Source organism: Motacilla alba, chromosome 5, assembly GCF_015832195.1.
Source record: "Motacilla alba alba isolate MOTALB_02 chromosome 5, Motacilla_alba_V1.0_pri, whole genome shotgun sequence".
In the NCBI taxonomy this organism is placed as follows: domain Eukaryota; kingdom Metazoa; phylum Chordata; class Aves; order Passeriformes; family Motacillidae; genus Motacilla; species Motacilla alba.
Window position 1 is genome coordinate 28,617,524 of NC_052020.1, and position 23,009 is coordinate 28,640,532.

The following is a 23,009-nucleotide window of genomic DNA, read 5'->3' on the forward strand; positions in this document are numbered from 1 at the left end:
CCCCACACCAGCTGATTTCCAGCATACCTTCACCCTCCTTCCTTGGACAGATGCTCTGGCACAGCTGCTTTCTGTACAGTCAGGCCCAGCTGATTCTAGTTTGAAAAAGCCTCTGCCAGGTGAACTGGCAGGCAGTTAAGCCCTGATTTTAAACTCAAAGTCTCCAAATTGGCTGGCTAGACTTTTTTTTCCTCTCTCTCTTTTTTTTTTTTTTTACCCCCCTCTCTCTTGTTTTTTCTTCTATCTCTCTTTTTCTTTTTGCCCTTTTTTTTTTTTTTATAATATGAGGTTAGAAAAGCTTACCAGCCTCCTTGGGGAGCCACAATATTTGAAGCTCAGCAATGCACATGCTAGGAGACATCTGTGGGTGGTGATGCCTCCTTGCCCTCAAGTCAGAAGCAGAAGAAAGGTCTTTGGGAGGCTTACATAAAAAATAGGCAGGCTGCTAGCTTAAGGAAAATATCAAGGAGGGAGTAACAGGAAGAATTAATTCCCTAGAACCCCAGCTATTTCTTTCAGCATGTAAGTCAGCCCATCAATGGCCAGGAAGGATACCTGTCTCCCTACCCAGCTGAGAAGGACTAATCCAGTCCTTCTCAACTGGCACACCCCTGTATCCTAGAAGCATCTCCACCTGCTCCAGCAGCATCCCTCCCGAGGCAGCCCACAAACCCATGCAGAGAACTGGAGCATCTGCATCTGGGAAGAAACCCAGTGAGAGACAGAGGAGGGACCAGGCAAGAAAGGACACTCTTCCAGCAGAGGAAGCAAAGGGGAATAAGAACAGGCCGAAACACTTATTTCAAAATGGATTTTATTCCAGGCATTAAACATATTCTGGCACATGCTTTTTTTGAAGAAAAAGGAAAACTAATCTGGGTTCCACATAAATTACATCTGGCAAAGTGCAACTTACAAGTGAGTGGGAAAAATAAACCTTTTTGAATCCGATTTCTGTACAACAGTAGATTCAGCTCCTCTTAAATAAACTCCCATTGGTTCACAGCACAGGAAATTACATTGGATGCTCTGATACAGTAACAGCTTTCTTTTAGGGTATTACCAATGCAAATTCTCTGTCTTGACAGTCTAGGGGGTTGTTTAAAATAAACAGGAAAACAAGGGCGAACAGCTGCTTCGTCTGACTGTTACAAATAGTCAGTTTGCTTGAAGAAATCCTAACAGACACCTGTTACAAAACACAGCACTGGATGGACCTTGGGGAAAAAAAGTAGAGATAACATTGTTCTTCCTTCCCTTCAGTGCAAGGGAAATGTAGAGTGTGCTAGTAATGAGTTTTGAACAGGACTTCGTTTATTCCAAGAAGTTCAGTTTGCCCACACTTGACAGCAGCCTTTTGTAACGTACTTCCTTTTCAGCAACTGCTAAAATACATTGGAAACCAGCAGCTTCCAAAAGATGATGTGTGGGGAGGTCTGTGTTGAGCTAAAGGAATGCTTTAGCTGACAGAAGAGTGAGCAGTTGGGAGGTGACCTCAGGTGAACATGTCCAAAACCAGGTAGAATTAAAAAATGAAACTCCAAGTTCCACAAGCAATTTGAGTTATTGACATCTAGCATATGTCCACCTTTGCCCTTTGCCCACCTTTGTCCTCCCCCAGGCCACAGCATCTGAAGAAGGAGTGCTCCATCTTCAGCAGCCCCAGCTTACAGCCCAAAAGGATGCAGGTTCACACTCTGCCAGGAGAGCAGTAGGAAGAGAGGCACAAATCAACACAGCTAGTCCAGGCATGTCTGCCCCAGGAGCAGTCAGCAGCCTCCAGCACGGGGGCCAAACACACAGTGAAGGGCAGCAGTCACCGTGCTGACAAGAGCCCTTTGAATTAGGGCTGGCCCAGAGCTTGGAGACTGTAAATAAGCAGAGCTTCTGTGGTCTGCAGCAGCCAGGAGCATTGTTTGTAGAGGAGCTGGGTCCTGGTCCCAGAGTGGTTATGAAGGAGGAACTGCAAGAAAGCTGCACACACACAGTGGGAGCAGGGAGCAAGGAGGCAGAACCTGGTAGAGGAGTGAACATGCTGTTAGCTGCAACACTTAAGCTGCTGGAGAGTGAAATGGGGGGAGGTCAGATGGTCCACTTAGGCTGTGTTTTGATGAAAACATGTAATCCTTTCACACTTCATTGTATATGGAGCTTATAAACAGTACCTGCTCAATGGCCCTTCATCTGTCTTTGCATCAATATTTTTCAAGCCAAGTAGGTAAGAACTTGACTGTTCCTGTCTCCTACTGCATAATGATGCTATTCTGAAAGGACCCTCTCCTGTATATTCTTGTTTAAAAATGCAGTAGCTAATAGGATGGCATCTCTGCCCTCAATGGGTCTTCTGGCCCACTCTCATTCCATTCCTAGGCTATTTTCCTTCCTTCTCTGCCCTCTCCTGACCTCAATGGCTCCGGCCCAAAGCACCTCAATACAGGGAAAGAGAAATCACTGCAGAGTCAGTGCCCTCCTTTCCACAGAGAAGAGCAGCTGCACCATTCTGTAAGGATCAAAAGGAACTCTCTTGTGAGTTTCCACAGTGCAGGCAGGTCATTCTTCTGGCTAATCAGTGCTGAGATGGGGATCTGATATCAAAGTGAAGGGGGAAACAGTATAAGAGCTCCTGGCACATGATGGATTTAATTTTTTTAGACCAAGAACAAAAAACATTGTCCAGTTTTCACACTAAGCACATGCAATGTATGAAGAACATTATCTGTTCTTTTGTCAAATGTTTAGGCTAATACCAAGCTAAGAGAAAGAATTAAAAACAGATACAAACATGATCAAAAGCAAACAGCTGTTCAGAATCCAAATGAACAACCTGTTTCTTCTACAGGGATCAGAAAGGACCCAGGCAAGCAATTGCCTAATGAAGATGGTCCCACCATCTGGTTCCCCTGTCAGGTTCTTGGAAAGGAGGGTTGGTTTACAAAATCTATCTCAAGAGGCAAATTTAACAGATCTAGTTAGGAGAAGGTAAAGTTGTGGGGACTTTATTTGTATAGGTAAGCATCCCTTGGCAGGTTTGAATACCCACATGTGGCTAGAGCTGACTGGTAACTCGGAGCAGGATTGGGATGCTAGCTAGAGACCACCAGTGTCTTTGGTATTTCTAGAACACAAAGGAGCCTCTCTCAGGGCTGCCTATGCTGTTGGCAGCATTTGTGCAGGGGGCAGTCTCAGCTTCACCAGCTAACCTCTCCCCAAGGTACTCATCAGGAAGAGAGAGTGGTGTCAAAAGTAGAGCAGCCCCAACCCTCATCTTTCTCAAAGAGAGAAGGAAAAGCAACTAGACAAGGAAGTGGGTGGTTTGTCATGCCAGGCTCTGTTCACAGGGGCTATGCAGAGCTGAAGAGACAAGCATGAGAACTGTGGCCCTGCCCAGCCAGCAGCAAGAAGTCTGCTGTGACCTAGGGGCTGTCCCCTTCTGTCTCTCACAGTGAGGATCTGGGTGGGCTCCTGCCACAGCCTGAGCCATGTGCAGCACCTCTGTCTGTGTGTGCTGCCCACGCAGCTCTGTGCACCACCTTTGGTGTGGGCTGCAGTGGGCAGTGGCTGGTAGCACCAGGAAGAGCAGCCAGAGAACAGAAGTCCCAGCTTCCCTAACATCTCCAAGTGTTGGCACTGTCTCTGACTGGCTCCACCAGAACACGGTACCCTGAACCTGCAGGATTGGGCCACTCTTGGAGGCAGGGCTGGCCTTCCACATATAAAAAAAGCTGGAAGGAAGACTTCAACAGGGAATAGTCCCTGAAAGAATCCCTGGTTAGGCTGGTAAAACAGATTGTCCCTTTCCAATTCCTCTTGTCAGCACTGCCCAACCTCAGCACATTTGGCTGAGGGCAGCTTCTGTGGGCAGAGGAAGGAATGGACCCACCAAAAAGAGGTGACAAACCTGCCCCCAGGATCTGCTAGCTCCTTCCCAGCCTCTCCACTGATCATGATGATGCTTCTGGCCAGTCCTCACTGAGAGACATATGCATAAATGATGCACGATGTTAGAGCAAAAAGCCAGGGAAGCCAAAGAGCTACCAGTGTTTGTACAAGCATAGCCTAAGCTGCTGGACTGAAGGTTGTGGACTCTGGATGCAGAGAAAGGAAAGGATGGGGAGAGCCACAAGTATTGGGCTGGGTCCTCCTCCATCTCTAGGCGCAGCTGTGCACAGGCATCAGCTACAAAGGAGAACTTACGACAATAGATGGGAAGATTTTGACAACCATCCTGATTCCTCTCACCCCCAGCTTCTTCTCTGCAAAGCTCAAAACCATCAAGTGCTCAGCTGAAATGGTGGCTTACTGATGAGCACAATGAAAACATTTAGGGTCAGACATACAAAACCATTCCTCCCTTCCGGATCCCCCTCTGCTCCCAAAGTCTCATGCACAAAGAAACAAGGAGATCTCTGTGCTACCATCATGTTGCTTGTAGCAGCTCCCACTGTTGGCCAGGTACACCTGCTTGACAGGGGTTGGTCACCACTCTTCCAGTCTGGTTTTCCAGGCAGAGACCGCTGACAAAGTGTTGAACAAAACTGCCTTTCATCTTCCACTTCTGTGAGAAGACACAGAAAAAACAGGATGTTACTTCCTTTCCCCTACAGAACTGTGACTTCAAGTTGAGGGCAATCTCAAGTAAATTCCAACAGCTGGGGAAAATGAAAATCTGAGCACGGGGCAGCATCTCTAAATCACTGGGTTCCGGTACTAACAATACATGCAGTTAGGTAGGGTTAGGGTTTAGCTGAGTTACAGGGCTGGATACTCAGAAGCATCTAGAAAGTAAACAACAGCAGTGGTCACAGTACCAAGCCTTGGCTGAATTCAGGATGCACCTGGCAAAGCTCCCAGGCACATGACGTGACTCTTGGGGTGTCGTGTGAAGGTCCAGGAATTGGACTCAGTGATCCAGATGGGTCTCTTCCAACCCAGAGTATTCTATGATTGCGCGATGCTATCAACACAAACATCAGCAAGTAATGGCCTTTTAAAAGCACATTATAGTCACAGTTTCTGGGCCATTCTCTGTCCTGGGCACCCAGATACCCGCCAAAACTTGAAACCCTCCAATGGTTGCTTTCCAATCCATGGAAAGCAAAGCACTGACATGTCTCACAACATTGAAAGCAAGCTGTCCATATAAAGCAAGAATCACACTTCCTAACGTTTGACTGGATCCCTCTCTTATCCATTGTTCCCTCATCTCTTCTTTCATCAAATTCAAAAGGTCACATACACAACCCTTTCCTCAAGTTCCACTTTGGTTGTGCTACTTACCAGGAAACAAAAATATGTCCTAACCTTGAATTTAAAATTCTGCTGGGAAAGAGCTGTACCTTCCATCCCTGCTGGAAAAAAAACAAAAACCCAAACCCAGGAACACTGTGGCTGATAATGAAGAGAAAAGTAGAAACGAGTCTGTGGATTTGGGATCTCCCAGATGAGGCAGTGTCATTCATCTCCAGTGGGGCACAGCTGAGCTCAACAGGTTGAGAAGATTGAGGGGTCCAGGCTCCAGGGATTTTCCCTTTATTCTTTTCAGTCACACAGATGACCCAGTTAGAATTGTGGTCTGGGCGCTCAGTCAGTAAAGAGCTTAGGAATATTATGATGATGTTTTGGCTAACTCATGAGATTGATGAAGAAAAAGAAAGTTTGACAATACTGATGGACCTCAAGAACATTGCAGAAAAGATATTCAAAGGGAATTTTAGAATTTCCTGCAACATCTGGACAATGTCAAAACCTACAAACATTTTAAATTTTGGGTAGCATAGCAAAAGGACTGCCACATGCTGTGTGGTTTAAGATATTCAGTTATGTTCCCATATTGCTGGCAGCTGTTATGTGTCTTGGAGGGCAGGGCAGTTGCAAAGCCCAGAGTAATCTGCTGCTCCTGTATCATGTATTTCATCAAGTATAAATACCAGAGGCAGCATCAATTTGCAGTATTGCTAGTCCTGTCTGACAGGACAACGCTAAAGGAGAGCTCTTTGTGCAGCAAGAAGAAGCTGATTTTAACGGAGAAGGGGGCAGAGGAATGCAGTGATGATGGACAGGAAGATACAGTGCAGTCTTTGCACTACAATGCCCCCACCAGCTGCTGCAGCTCGCTGCCTACACAGGTCCCAGAGCCATCTGGCTCCCATCTGGCAGAAGCCTCCCTACAAAGAGCTGAGGAAGAGTTAATATCATGAAGCAGCAGCTGTAATGATGGAGTGCAAAGGAGGGGGTCTCTTCCCCTGGCAAGCTGCACTCTGTGCCTGGCTGGTGCCATTGCTGCACAACAGCTTCCCCACCAGCGTCTCCAGTGCCACAGACACCCCAGTGAAGAGCCTTTTGACCTTCTCCAAAGCACACCTACTTCCTTGCCCTCCACGTTCCACCACCTCTCTGTATTTGTGAATTGTCACCCTCCATGTTCCACTGTGCATGTGTGAGAGGAAGCTGCCAGCTGCCTCTTCCACACACCCCACAGCTCACCAAAGACCCTGCTGGAAAAGAATATGCTGAGATTTGAGATGGAGGACAAGGCCAATTACCAAGAGACACTGTTTTTTTTCTTCTCCTTGGCACCACTGGAGGCTTGCTCATGTTACTCCTTCAGATGAGAGACCTGCTACTGTGGCACCCGTCCACGCTGAGCAGGTACCTGCTGTGATGGGAGGGAGAGTCTGCAGCAACAGGCTCAGCAGGACACCAGCAAACACTCCCCAGAGCACATCTACTGCTGCTAACAAAATCAATCAGCTTCTGCGTGAGTCACACCGCTGGAAAGCCCAGCATGTCAAGTCACCCCAAATCCTTTTGTTCCAAGTAAAGTGGGGTGGGATGGGGAGGGGAAGGAGGAGAGAAGGTGAGAGTTGAAGGTGAGGCTCATGTGGGCTGCAGGGAGGTGCCATGTATGAAGCTGTTATAAAGCATACTAACAGTAAAAGCCAAAGTAGGGCTCCTCATCTCAAATGCTTGGGCTATTTTCAGAATGACAAATTTTACCTATTCTGATCAGACACTCTGCTTTTCTGCCCTTCATGAGACACCAGAGCAAATCCCATGACCTCACCTGAACCTTTCACCAGGCCTGACTGCAGACCACAGCACTACCAAAGACAGCCCAACACCCTGCCCTGCAGGGACACATCATATCTCAGAGCTCTGAGGAGGGCAGGCGGTAGGAATGGACGGGAACAGGAGCTAGGACACTCATCTCCCACTGACAGCCACCTCAGAAAGGAGCCATTTAGCCTAAACTAGTTGCCTGGTGACACAGTTATGGAGGGATCCAAGGTACAAGCCCCTTCTGGGAGGGCCCAGTTTTCTCCACAGACCACAAGGGAAGCCTGGACTGGTAAGTTTTAAATGATAGCAGTAATGACCATCTTTAGCAAAAAAAATAAACAAAGTAGACTCCTCCTGCATACACGTTACAGGGAGTTCTCTCTTCTCCTACACCCAGACATTATGACTGGACTGTACGTGGAAAGAAAGCTTTTGGAAGATTGCACAATCTGAGAAATTTTGTACAGATAGAGACAGTACAGTTTACTGGTCAGAGTAGGTTTGGAGTGAAGATGGAGTAAGAAAAAGAAAGAATCCATTTTTTCTTTGAAATATTGTGTCTTGATCCTGTTCCCAATGTCAACTCAAAATTTCTCCCAGTTTTTTGCATATCTCTCTCTCCCTTTTTTTTATCTATAATTTCAAATGAGTTTTAGGCGGCTGGATAGAAGCATTCCACATGCAATAACTAAGAAAAAAGTCAGAAATAGGCAGTCTTCTTCAATATATACAAGAGCTGAAATTGTTTACACTAGTCTAACTTTTCAGGGTAATCAAAAGTTTTCTTTTAACCCCCAGTAATCCAGGCAGTGCAGGGTTTCTCTCAAAATCCTAACTGCGAAACAATGGAATTGGCCAAGTTCAGGAGGCACAGCTGAGAAAGGCAAATTTTGTTCATGAGAACTGAGACACTTCAAATAGAAATGTATGGAGAGCTGATAACTGGAGTAGCCAAGGATGTTGTAAGTTGTAATTGAGTGTATTTGCAGAGCCATCGCCAGCCTGAAGCTGGTCTTGAACACTAACTTTTAAATATATGAGCAGAGACAGAAAATGGAAAAGCTCACATTAGCATCCAGCAAGTACTGTCTTCCTTTGAGCACTTAAATTTGTAAAACTAAGTCACAACTAAGAGAAACACTTATCTCCTGAAAACTACTTTCAAGGTATGGCATATTGCCAAGTGTTGTTTTACCTACTTATTGTCATGAAGGTGTTGAGTCAGGTGCTTTCAAAATAGACAGGCTTTCTCTGCTTTTCTTTTCGGATGCTCTATATAAAGTTGCATTCATCTTCAGGTAATATTCACTGAGAAGTAAAGTGGGAAAAATTTCCCAATGGCATACAAAGGGACACAGAAGTTCAAATAGTGTTTGTCTCTCAAGAACACTCAGTGTCCTCATTTTCAGGCTGAGGTCACATTCCTTCAGAACATTTTAGTGAAATATAGCTGTTTAATTAGATTTCTCAGCATTTCTTGTTCTGTTGGGAAATATTGTGTCAATGTTTCTCATTTTCATTCTCTTGTTTTAGGGTCTGACTCTCACTTTGCCTTCTATTTGTCCTCACTATAACACAAATTAAAACACCACTCCTACTGTCAGTCAGAGCCAAAAAACAAAGCTGAAGGCAATAATTTATTGTGCATTCAACTAAAAACTCTATTCTCCAAATAACATTATGGATAACATCCATCTGCTTTGAAATCCAGTTCTGATTATGCAGAATAGCTTTTGGCTGGTCTTCTGCTGGCAGTGCCAGCTGTTGCTGTTGAATGATCAACAGGATCATGTTGCCAAACAGATTTCATTTCTGGTTTCTTTCAACCCAAGGGAGTCTGACAGCACCAAAAATCATCTGACGTGTGACTATTGTCTCATATCCTCCTGCTTGCAAGATTCTAGACTTATTTTGAGGTAATACTCCAAACACAAATCACAATACCCTAAAGCCTCTGCTACAATATTACCTACATGTCAGATGGATTAGTTTTAGCACCGAAAATTAACAAAAAATTATCTGTCCTTGGGACATGCTTAATGCAGAACAGCTGTGTAGCATGGGCACAGCTTCAGTATGTTTGAAAGCAGAAACCAACTTTAGGAGTTGTGTGGTGCTGTCATAATGATCTAACCAATCTACTCCCCGGACACTAAAAACCAAAGCTACCACATCTACCATCTTTTGTCAGAAATGTTGCATTTTCATGACCCAGACACAGACATTAAATCTACATCCAGAAAAATCCAAACGTCTTTCACCACAGATCTCTGATGACAGTGGCAGGAAAGATGTTCAAAGCTGGACTTCCATTACTTAGGATACGTGTGATGTGTGTGATGTGTGTGATGCAAGTTGCCCACGCTCACCCTCCTTCACTCAGACCACGTCACATACTCAGGGCTCTCACTTGTCATTTCCAGCTGCCTTCCCTCCACCCTCCATTCAGCTCCTCTGACTTTCTGAGAAGCCCACTTGAGCTGAGAAGTGGGTGCACTCATGCACAGTTTGGAAGCACTGCTCTCCCCCAGCACTTGCACTTTGGGCTGTGAGTATCCATGGGGAGACAAGGCAAGCTGTAGGACGACTGAGGGAATTTGTTCCTTCCAGCTTTGCTCTTTCTTGGAAATCAACCTCTCAAATATCAGGGGGAGAGAGAATGGAATAGTTACAAGATGACTGCCTTCTAGCTAATTAAAATCTAATGTCAGTGTTAACAACAATTACTGTTGTGTTTATGGAAGGAAAGAACCATAACAACATTCCCTAGGAACACAACAAACTTGAGCATTGCAAGTAGAACTGGCTTTATAAGCAGAAATCTGAAATGGGAGTTTGGGACTACAAAAACGACCCCAATGTTTAAGAGCATTTAAACCCAAATTACATTAAAAATTCAAATGCATTTCTCCCACTTCACCCCACCTTATCCATTCAGCTGCAAGGCAGTTTAGAACAGCAGCTGCAATTCAAATCAGTCTCTAATTATTTGAAATGCTTAAACAAAATCCTTGCTTAGAGTCAGTTGGTTAAATCATCTGCTAGGTCGAGTCCTTGGTGTAAGTGCAGTCTGCTTGCATAAGGTAATGGAAAACAACAGCTCACACTCTTAAGTGTGTGTATGTCTTTATAATGAGCCTGTATATAATCAACACATCAAGACTCAATAAATCCTATTCCAGCAGCAGAATAAGCCTGCTTGTGTTACTGTGGATTAATCTCTCTTCTGGCTTCTGATGCAGCCTGGACTCCACCCTCCTTGAGGGACCCTTGTCCTTCCATGACAGAGGAAGCAGGGAAAGACAGCTGATTTTGGCAGCTGCTGAAGTCCTCTCTGCTGCCAGGGAGGAAAATACTGCGAGGCACATAAGGAGAAACTAAGTGACCTAATTACACAGCAATGGGATGACTGATTGCCAACAAGAAAAAGGAGCAGGCAAGCACAGCCCACCTGGGATACCCCTGCAGATTAATCCAAACTCAGAGTTTTCCCAGTGTATTCATGGTGACAACTCTTCAAGGTATTTCTGCATTAACCAACCCTCCAGAGGAAAGTCTACACAGGTTTTCCATAAATGAGCAGGACTGGATTTCAGTGCTTTCTTTCAGGAAAAATAATTTCAAGGATTCATATAGTATCAAAAAGTACTGAGAAAAGAAAATGCTGCTGAGGACTGGTCAAAGCTGAGCCGTCTTCTACCTTTGGGCTATCAAAACAACAGACATGTCAGAAAGCACAGAGTCAGCACAGCCTTAGATGACAGAAAATTAGTTCTTTCTTAGTGTAGAGGGAAGCATAGGAACTAGGAATGAAACAAGTCCAATCTGCTGTCTGCCGGTGCTGTGTTGTTCCCTTTTGTGCTTTGCCCAGTTCTAATAAAAAGGCACATCACATCTCTGTTGAGGGCACCCCAGCCATCGCAGAGGCCATCCCTTACCTGGTGTTGTAGGGCAAAAGGATTGATTTGTCCTGACAGATCAGGGATGCACATCTTGGAAACAGCATAAGTCAAAGAGCTGCATTTTGTTGGGAACATTGCTGCTGTGTATTTTTCCTCTAGAGAGCAGTTCAGGTGGAACATACAGTGCTTTATGTCAGTCAGTATCTCTTAAATGAGTTGCATGCACTCAGTTTTAAAGGCCTGCTCACATGTCCAAAGACAGCACAAAGAAGAACATAGTTATTTCACTTAAAATTAAATAAACAAATGATACAATAAACACTACCCTTCCCTCAGGTATATCAAAGCAGTTGCCTCACCTACCTCTCTTTGGTGCTATGCTCCATCCATGCACCAATGTGGCTGCACATGAACTCATCCAAGAAGCAAAGCTGGGGTGCTGCTGAGCTGGAGCCGACCATGCTGCCAAGGGCCCAGGCAGAGCAGACACCCACATACTGCACCTCCTGCTTGGTCACACACTCTCTCATACATCCAAGCTTACAAAACACACCAGAGAAGGAGATGCAGAAGATGGGAAGGCCTTTAATGTGCTGTGGTAGTGCGGGGTTTGCCCCTGCTGGCTGCACTGATGCAGGTACACTGGCATGTGGCAATGAAGGCATTAGAAAGAGGTGCAGTTACCCACCTGTCTGCTGTCTTTTTGATTGCAAGCTTCCAGTGTGATTTGAGAGCCAGTAGAGAAGGAGGCAATGGAAAGACACTTGTCCTGCTGTCTAATTAAAGGGTCACTGAATATCCACTCCTTTGGAAAAAGAAAAAGAAAAAGAAAGGTGCCATTAGGATCCCAACAGTGATTACATGAGGGAGAGAGAGCTTTTTCTATCAGATATTTAAAAAACCTCCATCTTTTGTTCTCTTCCTACAAAAGGTTCCCTGGGAAGACTACCACAGCAGATGTCACCTGATCAGAAGTTTATGCTCAGGTTTGGTGCGTCATCACCATTTCAAAGCCTGCAGCTGGCTCCCCTCACTACCTGAGGTGTCTGATTAACCCTGGATCTCATGCAATTCTCTGCTCTGCAGCTTTACAGATTCAGGCCTACAAAGCAAGGAGGATCCCGAGCCCTGACATACATGATGTGCAACTGCTTCTGCATATTTTACACACCAGACATGTTCTCTAACAGGTATTTGGGACCTACAGATTGTCAAGCAAAGCAAAACCCATGCAAACATATCCATATCTCACCAGCATGCATAAGGGACAAGCTGATTAATTTTTTCCTTCCTCTGACTAAGTGGATACCTGATCAAATTAAATGTTACTACTATATTTTCCCCAAGGAAGAAATACAAAATGCAGTAAGTTTCAGAGATTTCAAATGGTAATGACACAGAGCAATGAGTCAGGTTAAATGGCACTCTGAATGCTGGCTGCAAACTAGTTTCCAACAGTTAACAGAGGTGACTATGTATTTTCTGGCACAAAATACCCTACTGTGACTCTTAACTTTCTCAATCTGCTTCCCTGCTGCTTTCAGTCACCAACAGAGAGTCTGAGTGCAGATCTTCAGCCTGTATCACAGCTCCATTGCAGTTAGGAGAACTGCACCACATTACTGCCACTGGGGTCAGCTATTTAAACTCTATTTGTGCTTTATACTGGAACACATCTGCAATACAGCACAATTCAAGTCATCTGCAGCTACAACTGAGCTGGCAGAGCAAGGAATGTTTCTAATCCCCCCAAAAATCTCATACCCACGTGCCAGGGTACTAGCCATGCACAATCCCAAAATTATTCCTAATGAGTCTGTCACTCCTTGAGCATCATCATCTGTTGTCCCTGAGAGATGAAAACCTTCACATTCTATGCCTGACTGCTGAGTCTGTTGAGCCAACAGAGCTCTGAGAGATGGGCTTCTTTTTCTGCTTACTACTAAAATCATTACAGGGTCAAATTCTTCCTTCCTTCACCTTCATATTGACCCACCAAGGCCAGAGATGCCTCTTCACTCAGGTAATTAAAAGGGTAGGAGCAGGAGCAAAGCACCAAACTGAAGCTTGCCTTACCTGAGTGACAGGTGGATTGTTCACCGTCCCTTTACAGCTTCCCATGCCAGCCAACACATTCCCTGTGGTATCCTGTGCCTGAGACTCCAGACAGTTTCCTCCTTGTCTAATTATTCCTGGAATCAACTCTTTTTCAGGAATCCTTGAAGTAGAATGACAGTTGCATGGTACTTCATACACAGAAATGACCAAAGTACTTCCACATTTATAAGGGCTTAATTGGCCCCTGACTGAACACAGTTCCCTATGTTTGACAGAAAATGAACAATATCATGCTGTCCACTGGAAATATCTGGAGGAGGCAAAAATCAAGTGAGAACTTGGTCAGAGGACTAGTATTTTTGTTTCAGAAGGCATACCAGGATCTTTAGGTGACCCTAAGCAGTTTAATGTGATGATTCTGAGATTCTGCAATTCTGAAAGAGGCTGTTTCCAGCAAAAAGCCATATCCACAGTGATTTGCTCTGCTTCTTCCTCCCCCTTTTTCAGTCTTCCCCCCAGCTAACACATATTGTTGCCTCATTGATAGGAATGCAGGAAAGATCTGTCAAGGCCAGACTACAGCTGGGTGTTTCAGCCTGCACTCACAGCCACAGACCGAGGTGAAAAGATGCGTTGCCTTTACTGAGGTGTACAGATGTGTGCTGGTTTGCATGTGCCAACAACACAGCTCTACCCGGGCTGCCTCCCAGCTGAGCAAGGACACAACACTACCGTGTCCTGACCCAGGGCAGGGAAAGCCACAGGGACAGCTGGTTCTAGCATTCCTAAGAGCCTTCTCTGATCCACCCAAACCTCTGCGCTGAGGCTGTCCAGTTCTACTTGGCTCAGCTCCCTCCAGACAGAGGATCCACTGGGCAGAGACCAAGTCAAAACTGGGAGGGGTGTAGTGCACTTGTCTACACCCCACATCTCTGAAAACACCACTACTGCACATCTCCAAGGAACAGCTGTGTGGGGCAGAACAGAAGGCAGACCTTTGCAGAGCTGTGACAATACAAGCCAGGAAAACACAGGAGGTTTCTCACCAAAAAGAACAGAGAAAACCTTTTCCAAGCATAAGTCTCTCTTTTGCCCACTACTGTCAAGGCTCATGTTCCCATTGTGACCCACTTCCCAAATCCCTCAGAGATTTCTACAAGCAAAGAACTGACTCACTTGAGCTCGGGGTAGACATTCTCCAGATACCACTGGAAGGATTTACAGTTCAGTTTGTGTCGCAACTCCACTCGGTCTGCAACACTGGAAACACAGGCAACTTGCTGAGAATAAGGCAGTGAACAGGAGGGAGGAGAACAATGAAGACTGGCCAGGAGGTTTGAGGGAAATTACATTACTTTTTGCCATTACTCATTCTCCCATGTAACTGTTGCTGGGTTCAGAGCACTAGCAGTGACCTGAGATGAAGACGAGGAGAGAGGCAAGTGGTAGGAAATAGAAATGGAAAACAAACACCTTCAGAGAGCTGTTCTTGCACTTCCTTTGGCTCAGAGCAATGGCAGGGTCCAGGTGCTACCTTGTTAAATAATACACTGCAGTAAAACTGCCGTAAGATCAGGAAAGTGTTTCTGCCTCTGGGTGCCCATGTAGAGGCATACCATGAAACCTGCACAACAATCAGCTGCTGAAAAGGCCTAGAAAGTGTTTGTGCTCAGGTACATACAGATGATTAATCTGTGTCTGCTAAAGCATGTCTCCACCTCATGGCAGCAGGTCTAGGCTTCAGAGACCTGAAGAACTTAATTGTTTGTTCTTAAGCAGTTTGGGGAAAGGGTGGGAGTAAAAGGGGAGATTAACTCAGCATCTCAGAAGTTGTCTGCTGTGGCAGTCCTCCCACTGCAGATTTGTTTGGCTTTAGCTGGCTGAAGAAGAGGATTTCCCTCCAGCAGTGCTACGGAGCAGCGAAACCAGGAACTCTTGTCTTTAAGTTATGACACTACATTTGTGTGTTGGGAAGGAATTTCAGTGGTACCCATGCACCTCTCTATCCTCAGCCCAGAGAGGCCACTGTACATATACATGAGGCCACTCATGTTCCCTCAGGGGAACATTCTAAGATTTTATATCCATACCAAAATTGAGGCGAAGGAGGATCCATTTTAGGGCAAATTATCAGTGATGGTGTCAAAGGCACTTGCACCCTAAAATCTAGATTTAATGCAGGTTCACAGAGCTGTTACTACAGGAAATTGCCTGAAGTCAAAGTCTCATGCTCTGCTCCAGCTTTTATTCAGCCAATGCTGCCAGTAAAGTCACTAGGAAGTCTGTGCAAACAAGAACTGCAGATTTTGCCCCTAAAACACGTGAGCAATATATCCACACACAATATGCAATAGTCTGTTTCCTTCACAAGCAGCAGGGTTACTTGCTATGTGGTCCCAGTCCAGCTGCTGCAGTCAGCTCAAGGACTGATAAATTAGGTAGGCAAAGCTATTTTTATGAAGATATGTAATGCATCATGATAATAAAGCAAAGTGTACAGCAAGAAAAGTGACCAGGTTGTCATAAATAAGTAGGAGATGCATCATTATCCTGTGCAAACAGCTACACATTTGAGATACAACCACATTTGCCAAGTCCTTACACTGATACAATAGCCTTTTGTTTACAGGCAGATAAAACCCACAAAAATGCAGCACTCCTGGGATTTTTACATTTATTTGGGAGTCATGGGAGTTTGAGAGCACAGACAGCAAGCTCTCCTCTCATCCCAGGTTTGGTGTCCATCACTGCTTTCTGGGTCACAGAGAACTGTTAAGCTGATAATAATGAATCCCATGTGGCCTGAAAACAGCTTTAGCAAAGGTGCTGTAAGAAGCACAATTCTGCAGATTGTGTTTCTAAGTCTTACCATCGGCCATGCTCTCTCCTGCCCTACAAACCAGGCAAACTACCCTCCATCCATCAGGAAAGTGGGGAGTGCACCAAGTGCAGCATGGCCCATGTGCCAGCCAGCCGTGCTTGCCCTGGGATTCTGCATCTGCACAGGAACTTCAGATCAAGCTCCAGATAGAGCTCACATTTCCACAACAGCTGCACGCTGTGATAGAAAAATATTCCTGTCTAGCCACTTCAAATGTCTGGTCGTTTAATTTCATTACAGATCCCTTTGGCCTTCTGCTAACAAATGATTTATGCAGTGTTACTGGGGAAAAAATTAAGTGAATCAGAAGAAAACCTCATTAGCCAGACACTCAAGCTACAACCTCCTTGGCAAGGCAGGCATTCAGAGCACCTCTATTTCTCACACTTAGCCTCAGAGAAGACCTAAAAACTATTTCTTGCTACCAAGGGGTTTACCAGAGCCCTCTTGCCAAGGTCTAGGGCAGCTTACCTTCCAAAGGACTTGCCGATAGCCGAGGGCCGGGCCTCGTAGTAGTACTGCTTGTACTCGTCCATCCACACCTCTGCTGTGCGCTTCGTGTTCCTGCAAGGGGGGAGCACATGCTGGGCTGGGGAGAAGCTTTGCTGCAGAACCTGCCCTCCCTGCCCTCCCAGCGAGCAGGCACTGGTGGGCAGACCCAAGGCCTGTGTGCCAGCAGGGAGTGGGAGACAGTCCCAAACACAAAAGCGAGTAGGCAGTATGGGTGGGTAGAGATTGATTGTGTTAAGTCTACAAAGCCTTGCAAGAACACTTCAGAAGCTGAAAATTTATTAGCCATATTTTACCATGACTTTTTTGCACGTACTTCCTCTGCAGAGACACTGCAGATTGTCACCATCACACTCACTTACAGTATTCCTTTTCCCAGATTAGAATAACATAATGGGGTAATTCAGCTTGGAAAGCAGCTCACTCTAACCTCTAACCTCCAGCCCAAATCAGACCAGCTTCATATTAGGTCATGTTGTTCAGGGTCTTGACTGGTTGAGTTTTGAAATCTCCAATGATGGAGATTTCACCATCTCTCTAAGGCCCTGAAGCAGCGCTTGATCACTTTCATTGTCAAGCACTTCATCTCATCTCTCATCTCTTCCCATCTGTCCTGCAGTAGAAGTTGTCCTCAGGGTTTATCTTAGAGCATGTACAGCTCAGGGACAGCAGAGATGTTCAAGGGCTGCTGATACCCCCCACATATGTCACAATGTCACAGGGCAGCATCTGTGAATGGCTAGGGTGTCCCTCTGGCATACTGCTCCCTACTCCCCTCACCAGAGACTGAGAAGGAATGAGAGACACTAATACAAACAGCAGAGAGGGGAACAGGTTTTGTTCACAGAAAACAGCAACTCATCCTTCCCTTGAGAACAGATGCTCAGCCACACACTGTTCTCCATTACCAAGGAAAAGCACAACAAAGAATTCAGACTTAATTAGGCATGCCCAACATGAAGGTGGCCTGGCTGCTACCAGGAACTACCCAACACCTACTTGATGTAAGTCAGCGCGTTGCCCTCAGGGAAGTCGTAGGGATGGCGCTTCCTGAACACGTGTCCCACTCGACTGCAGGGAACAATCTCCAAGCTGCCACCACACATCCACACTCGGAAAGAGAGCTCTGGAAGAGACCCCAAGAGTCATACAGCTGCAACAGGTCCGAGAAGGGCAATTTTCTTGCCCCTCTGCTCTACGTGTATTGCCTGTAACAGTAAAATCAGGGAAAGCAATGCCATGGTGAGAGCAGAGAAACTGTCCTCCCTTTGGTTAAATGGAGGCAACTATTGCAGCTCAGGGACTTCCAAGCCTTCGCCAGTCCTGCTCCTCTTTGGTCTCATTTCAGTGAGACACCTTTACATTTGACCAGGTCTTCAAGGTTGTTGAGGATGTCAGGCCCTCAGGATGGCACCTGGCAACAGACTGAGACCACTCCCACCCCCCCCACCCCGGTTTCGGACTTCTGTTACTGTCATCCCTGCACACAGATGGAATTAGAAAGGAAGAATTTACTGGGTAAAGCAAATCATGTGAGGAAGAAATGGAGTTTATTAGACACGGGAAAAGAACAGAACAAGATGAGGGCATGGGGAGTCAATGTCCAGAGCTAAGTCCTCTCCCTCATACCTCTATGCTATCCACCCTGCAATAGTTCCTTCTTCTCATTTTGGTTGGCTCTATTACTAATGAACTGGGGCAATTGACTGTGTTGCAGTTGCCTCTGCTGGGGGAACTGCTCAAAGCAGATACCAGTCTCATACAGTGTGACTATGAAAATACAGAGAGAATCTGCTACTTGAAGAAATCCACCCTATCCTGAAGCTAGATTCAACATTTTGCTAAAGGATTAGAAGAGCATGGAGCTTTGATGTGCAGGCAGTTATTTGCATGACAGAAGGTATGTGACCTTGCTCAAGCTTATGGGTCTGTCCTCGCTGTTTTAATCACTGCCACACCAGAGGGGTTTTCTACTTTCAATTCATGTGGTGATGAAAAGAGAAGGAAGAAGGAAAATGAAAATTAGCTGGGTGGTTTGGTAGTCTTTACCAAAAGTGCTTCAGATCGTATAGACTAATTACTTCAAAAAAACTTTACTCAGCTGGGATCTCCCTCCAGTAATGCCTGACTTACAGGGCTCTGATGCTTAGAAATTAAAAAGAAATTATGTATCCAGATCTAATGGATGTTTGAAACCATGTAAACACACAAACATGTTCCCAACCTTCATCTTTCTCCATAGCCTTCCTCTCTGCACACTGAGAGGCAGGTCAAACTGTGTTGCAGGGTGGGGGGAGATGGTGTATCTAATGTAGCATCTCAGTAAAAAACCTCATTTGGTTAGACTGCATTCTGTAGTATTTCTTACTAATGCTTTTCTCTCCTGACTCTCATCCAGAGCTAATTATTTTCAGATTCATTTTAACAGGGAGTTCCAGATTTGAAGAGAAGGAAGGGTTTTAGGAATGAACAAATAAAAAAACCCCAAGACATAAGTTTTTGTCTGGTGATGTGTCCAGCTGACATCTGCTTTCCTGGAATGAGCTCCTGACTCACTCTGGCCTACAACAAAACCAGAACTCTCAGTCTGGCATGTGTAACTTGAAAGTGATGTCCATTTCCAAAGAGAGGATTTCTCACACCATCTTAGACAGAACCACTCTATCATCTCATCTACAAATGAGGACCTAATTCAAACAGTCCCCTCCCACTCAAAACTGTAGTATTTAGTATAAATAATGTTTCAGAACATTATCAATATTTTTCCTTGATCGCAAAACCCAGTTTTCAATTAAGTATAGTAAACTGGTTTTTTAGGAGGTTAAATTAACCATTCTGAATTATTCAAGGTAAAGGAATACATTTTGTTGTCAAATCCAGGTTGGTTTCTATCCCTCTGCTTTCAGCAGCAACAGACTTGATGGAGGATGAGGGACAAGTGACAAAAGACACGGAGTTTACAGAAAAAGCTCAGAACAGAAACAAGGCAAAACTGGAAAGCCTTGTACATGCGCTGAGTCACATACAGCCTGGCCCAGCCACTGCCAGGCTTTACAAGAGCTATTTCAAGGAGAACAAAGCAAATTCTGTGGAGCGATTCTGTGGTTTTGATCAGCTCTATATGGAAGAATGGCTGTGAGCATGCAAACAATTTACTGCTACTTATGGCAGAGAGCTCTACTTAGCATCACATTACTGACATGTGGACCAAACTACAACACTGGACTCCCAGGTGGGCAGAAGCAGACAGAGAAAAACCTTAAGAAATATTCCTTCTCCATCTTTGGCTTTACAGCTTCTACACAGTCACAGCTCAGAGGCTGGCAGCGTGGCAAAGTGGCTGGCTTTGCAGCTGGAGCAGGGCTAGTGATGGCAAGGAGCTGAGTTTGACTCTGCTCCTGGGGGACATAGGAGAGGGGATCTTCACACCTGGGTAAAGGCTTCCTGTGACTTCTGCCACAGTGCTTAGCTGATGCTACTAGGACTGCTGAGATTCCAATGCGAGCACCATTTAATATCTCTTTTTAATATAATGAAGAATCAAGATCTGGGAAAACAGAGAACACTCATTATTGGATATTTTGTTTTTAAAATGTGGTACCTTCAGAGTCTATTATCAGCCCAAAATAATATTGAATGGTTATAGAAATAATCTCAGAAAGAGGCAGCTCTCCCAGCTGTGTTCAGGGAAACAAAGGTTTCCTCTTCCTGACTATTTCATTTTCTCTAATTGGATCTCCAGGTGCTAGGAAACACCACACAAATCCTTCTTTAAAAGGCTTTATTTACACATCTGTGACATTTATGGAATCTACAGAAACTTTTTTTTTGCAGTGTTAGTTACAGAGGAATCTACTTAAGCTGGTTACAAAAAGTAAGGCTTTTATCTTCTCAGCTCCATCTAAATTAAATGCCCTAAATACCTGAGGTCTCCATGAACCTCTCTTTAACACTCATCTTGCTTTTGTCATTAACACCTGGTGACAGTGCAGCATCCCTTCACACGGGGCAAAGAGAGATGCCTGGCATATCTGTGCCACTATTAAGCACAAGGAGATGGGTTTAAGCACCATGCCCTAAAACAGCCAAGTGAGTGGACAGACTACACTGGGCCTCTGAATTCCTCAGATGTTTGTGATGCCCTAGTATGTTTCTAAATGCATTCTGAGTCTATTTGTAACCAAATTCCATTTACAAAGAGGCTTGTTTCATTAGGAAAGATAACTCTCTGACCTGTCAAGCTGAGAGAGCAATTCAGATTTATCTGCAAGAGAGGAACAGGTATAAGAAGAGCTGCAGGAGTGGCTGCCCACTTCAGAGCTGGGGCAACACAGTATGCCATGTGAAGAACTGGAGGAATATTCTCCAAAAACAAGCAACAATTTAAACATCAGGAAGCTCCTCTTTCTTTCTTGTACTGATGAAGCTCCCGTATAATAGCACATATGCCTGTAGGAGAGTATAGCCCTGACCACACACACTTTATGTTGACAGTGATACAGCTCTGACCACCTTGGGGATTACCTGACCACGTCCCTAATCTTATACTGACATGCTGATCAGATCTCTCACAAAAAAAGCTCTGGTACGCCATGAAGACTGGGAAGCAGTTCTGCATTAGTGTGTCATTCCCTTGAAACATCCTGAACTTACCAAAATTTTCTCCTCCCCAGATATCCATTTGAGTATCATATTTTCCCAGGTGATTAAACCAGGATTTGTCAATCACAAAGATGCCTCCTGCTATGACAGGGGTTCTGGAAGAGAAAACAAAAATCCAGAAAAAAAAAATCACACATATATGTAGCACCACAAACCTAATTTTAAAGGGCAGACAATTTCTCCAGGCATCACAAGTCATACCTCATTTAAAAGAGAAAACAGTAGAGGTAGAACGTGAACCTGCTGCAGGTTTCTGAGATGCCTCTGACTAGATCATCCTCATGCCTTTGTTAGATGGTCTTGCAAGCACTACAAGAGTGATACTGTGTCTTTTGCATTTATACAAATATGCACAGTGTGAAGGAATGATGGGCACTGTTTGATGACTGTGTTCACCAATCAGACATGCTGTGACAGGCTGCTGCATGCATTGCTCTGCTGTTAGCAAGCTGGTTGCCTCTGGAGTGCAAAACAGAGGCTCACAAATTACACAGAGGAATTAAATGATATTTTTATATTACAAACAGGGAGCTGTCTGCCTATACAGACAAGCACCATAACTCTTCATATCAGGATTTGTTACATTCTACATGCCTCAGAGCCATGTACCCTGCAGTGAGGCTGGCAACAACTGTTCCAGCCAAGAGAATCTCTTTTGTCCATGGACATGCAGATTTAGTAGGTGGGAGTAATTCTATGCCCACATTACTAGGTAAGATTCAGTTTTCTGATCTGCTTTACCCACGCAGAATGACTGTTCATCTGCTTCATTCTTTAAGTTTTCACCTGAAAGATGGAGGTAATTAAAAAACCGCAAAGCGATTTCTGAAGCATTCAGAGTGTTGAGTTAGGGAGAAGACAAGTAAACAAACATACAGAAGAAGAGGTGGCTTGTAGAGGTGGTGTGCATGATAGTAAATAATCTGCTATACTTACAATATTCAGAGAGCAGTACTCTCACACTTAGGGTATAGACCTCAATGTATTCAGAAAATAACATGAACAGTTTGTCATCATCAACATTGTGGCATTTTGTCCTCAGCAAGGCAGTCCCTGTAATCTCCTTGCCACACTGGTGAAGGCTTAGTAAAGGCATTTGGAGAAGTGTACCCTGTCAGAGTGTACCTTATAGACTGAGTTGGGTCTGTTCTGGACATCTTCTGCTCTATAGGAATCTGTTCCCACTTAAAGTGAAGGCTCCAGTCAAACCCTGAAAAGGAAAAAGACATGCCAAATTGGTTTTCTTATTGTAAAAACAGCACCAATAGCTTTCAGTGATAGTCTGCACTGTTATATCACAGGCTGTCCCTATGTTCCTTCCCTGACCTCCCTCACAGTCTTCCCAAAATGGCAATAGCCTATCCTAATGTAGAACTCACCAGCTTCTGTCTTGGCACTATCACTCCTTAGCATCCAGATTTCATTCCACACCTTCAGGAGAGTGTTGTCAGGCTGAGGTGCAATTCTATTCTAGCCAGTTTGTTTTACCAAGGGCAAACCCTGTCTGCCAGAGTTATGAGGCCTTAATAAAGGACTTTGTAGGATGTGATATATTCTGGGAACAAAGGCCTGCAGATCACTGGATCACTGTACCCACCATGTCTTTCACGACTACCATGTACTTACAGATGGCCTATGGTGGATAGTACAGCACAGCACAGTCACTAACTTTATACCAATGTTAAGGGTAGCCAAAGAACAGGCAGCTTTTGGCTGGCAAGCAGTGCAGAAGTAAGCCCCAGCCATAAAAGATGTAGAAGGGCACCAGGAAGTGGGGTGAACACAGAAACAGCTGCAGGGGGCTCAGCTGTGAGGGGAAAAGTGTAAATGTTTTTCAGAAGATGCCACGAGATAGTCTGGCAGATCAAAGCAGCAACTGGAAGTGCCTATCAGACTCCAGTGTACATGCAGCATAGTGAGGACACTGTGAGATATTT

At 44.9% G+C, this 23,009-nt stretch overlaps 1 protein-coding gene across 4 annotated transcripts in view; it reads right to left on the reverse strand.

Annotated features, from left to right (window-relative positions):
• Positions 1 to 803: 803 nt before the first annotated feature.
• Positions 804 to 23,009, reverse strand: part of GALNT16 (polypeptide N-acetylgalactosaminyltransferase 16) — a 75,128-nt gene continuing 52,922 nt past the window's right edge. For 2 of the 4 annotated variants that reach the window (XR_005257205.1, XR_005257204.1), the window contains exons 8-16: positions 22,198 to 22,282; positions 21,064 to 21,167; positions 17,410 to 17,536; positions 16,372 to 16,464; positions 14,196 to 14,279; positions 13,038 to 13,179; positions 11,650 to 11,766; positions 4,324 to 4,555; positions 804 to 4,143 (exon numbers count right to left, since the gene is read on the reverse strand). Coding sequence is in view for 2 of the 4 variants with exons in the window: in XM_038139135.1 (XP_037995063.1) it covers positions 4,418 to 4,555; positions 11,650 to 11,766; positions 13,038 to 13,179; positions 14,196 to 14,279; positions 16,372 to 16,464; positions 17,410 to 17,536; positions 21,064 to 21,167; positions 22,198 to 22,282 (890 nt within the window). In the remaining 2 variants the exon portion in view is untranslated. Of the gene's footprint in view, positions 4,556 to 11,649; positions 11,767 to 13,037; positions 13,180 to 14,195; positions 14,280 to 16,371; positions 16,465 to 17,409; positions 17,537 to 21,063; positions 21,168 to 22,197; positions 22,283 to 23,009 lie in introns of all 4 variants that reach the window. The other 2 variants (XM_038139135.1, XM_038139134.1) reach the window with 2 other exon arrangements.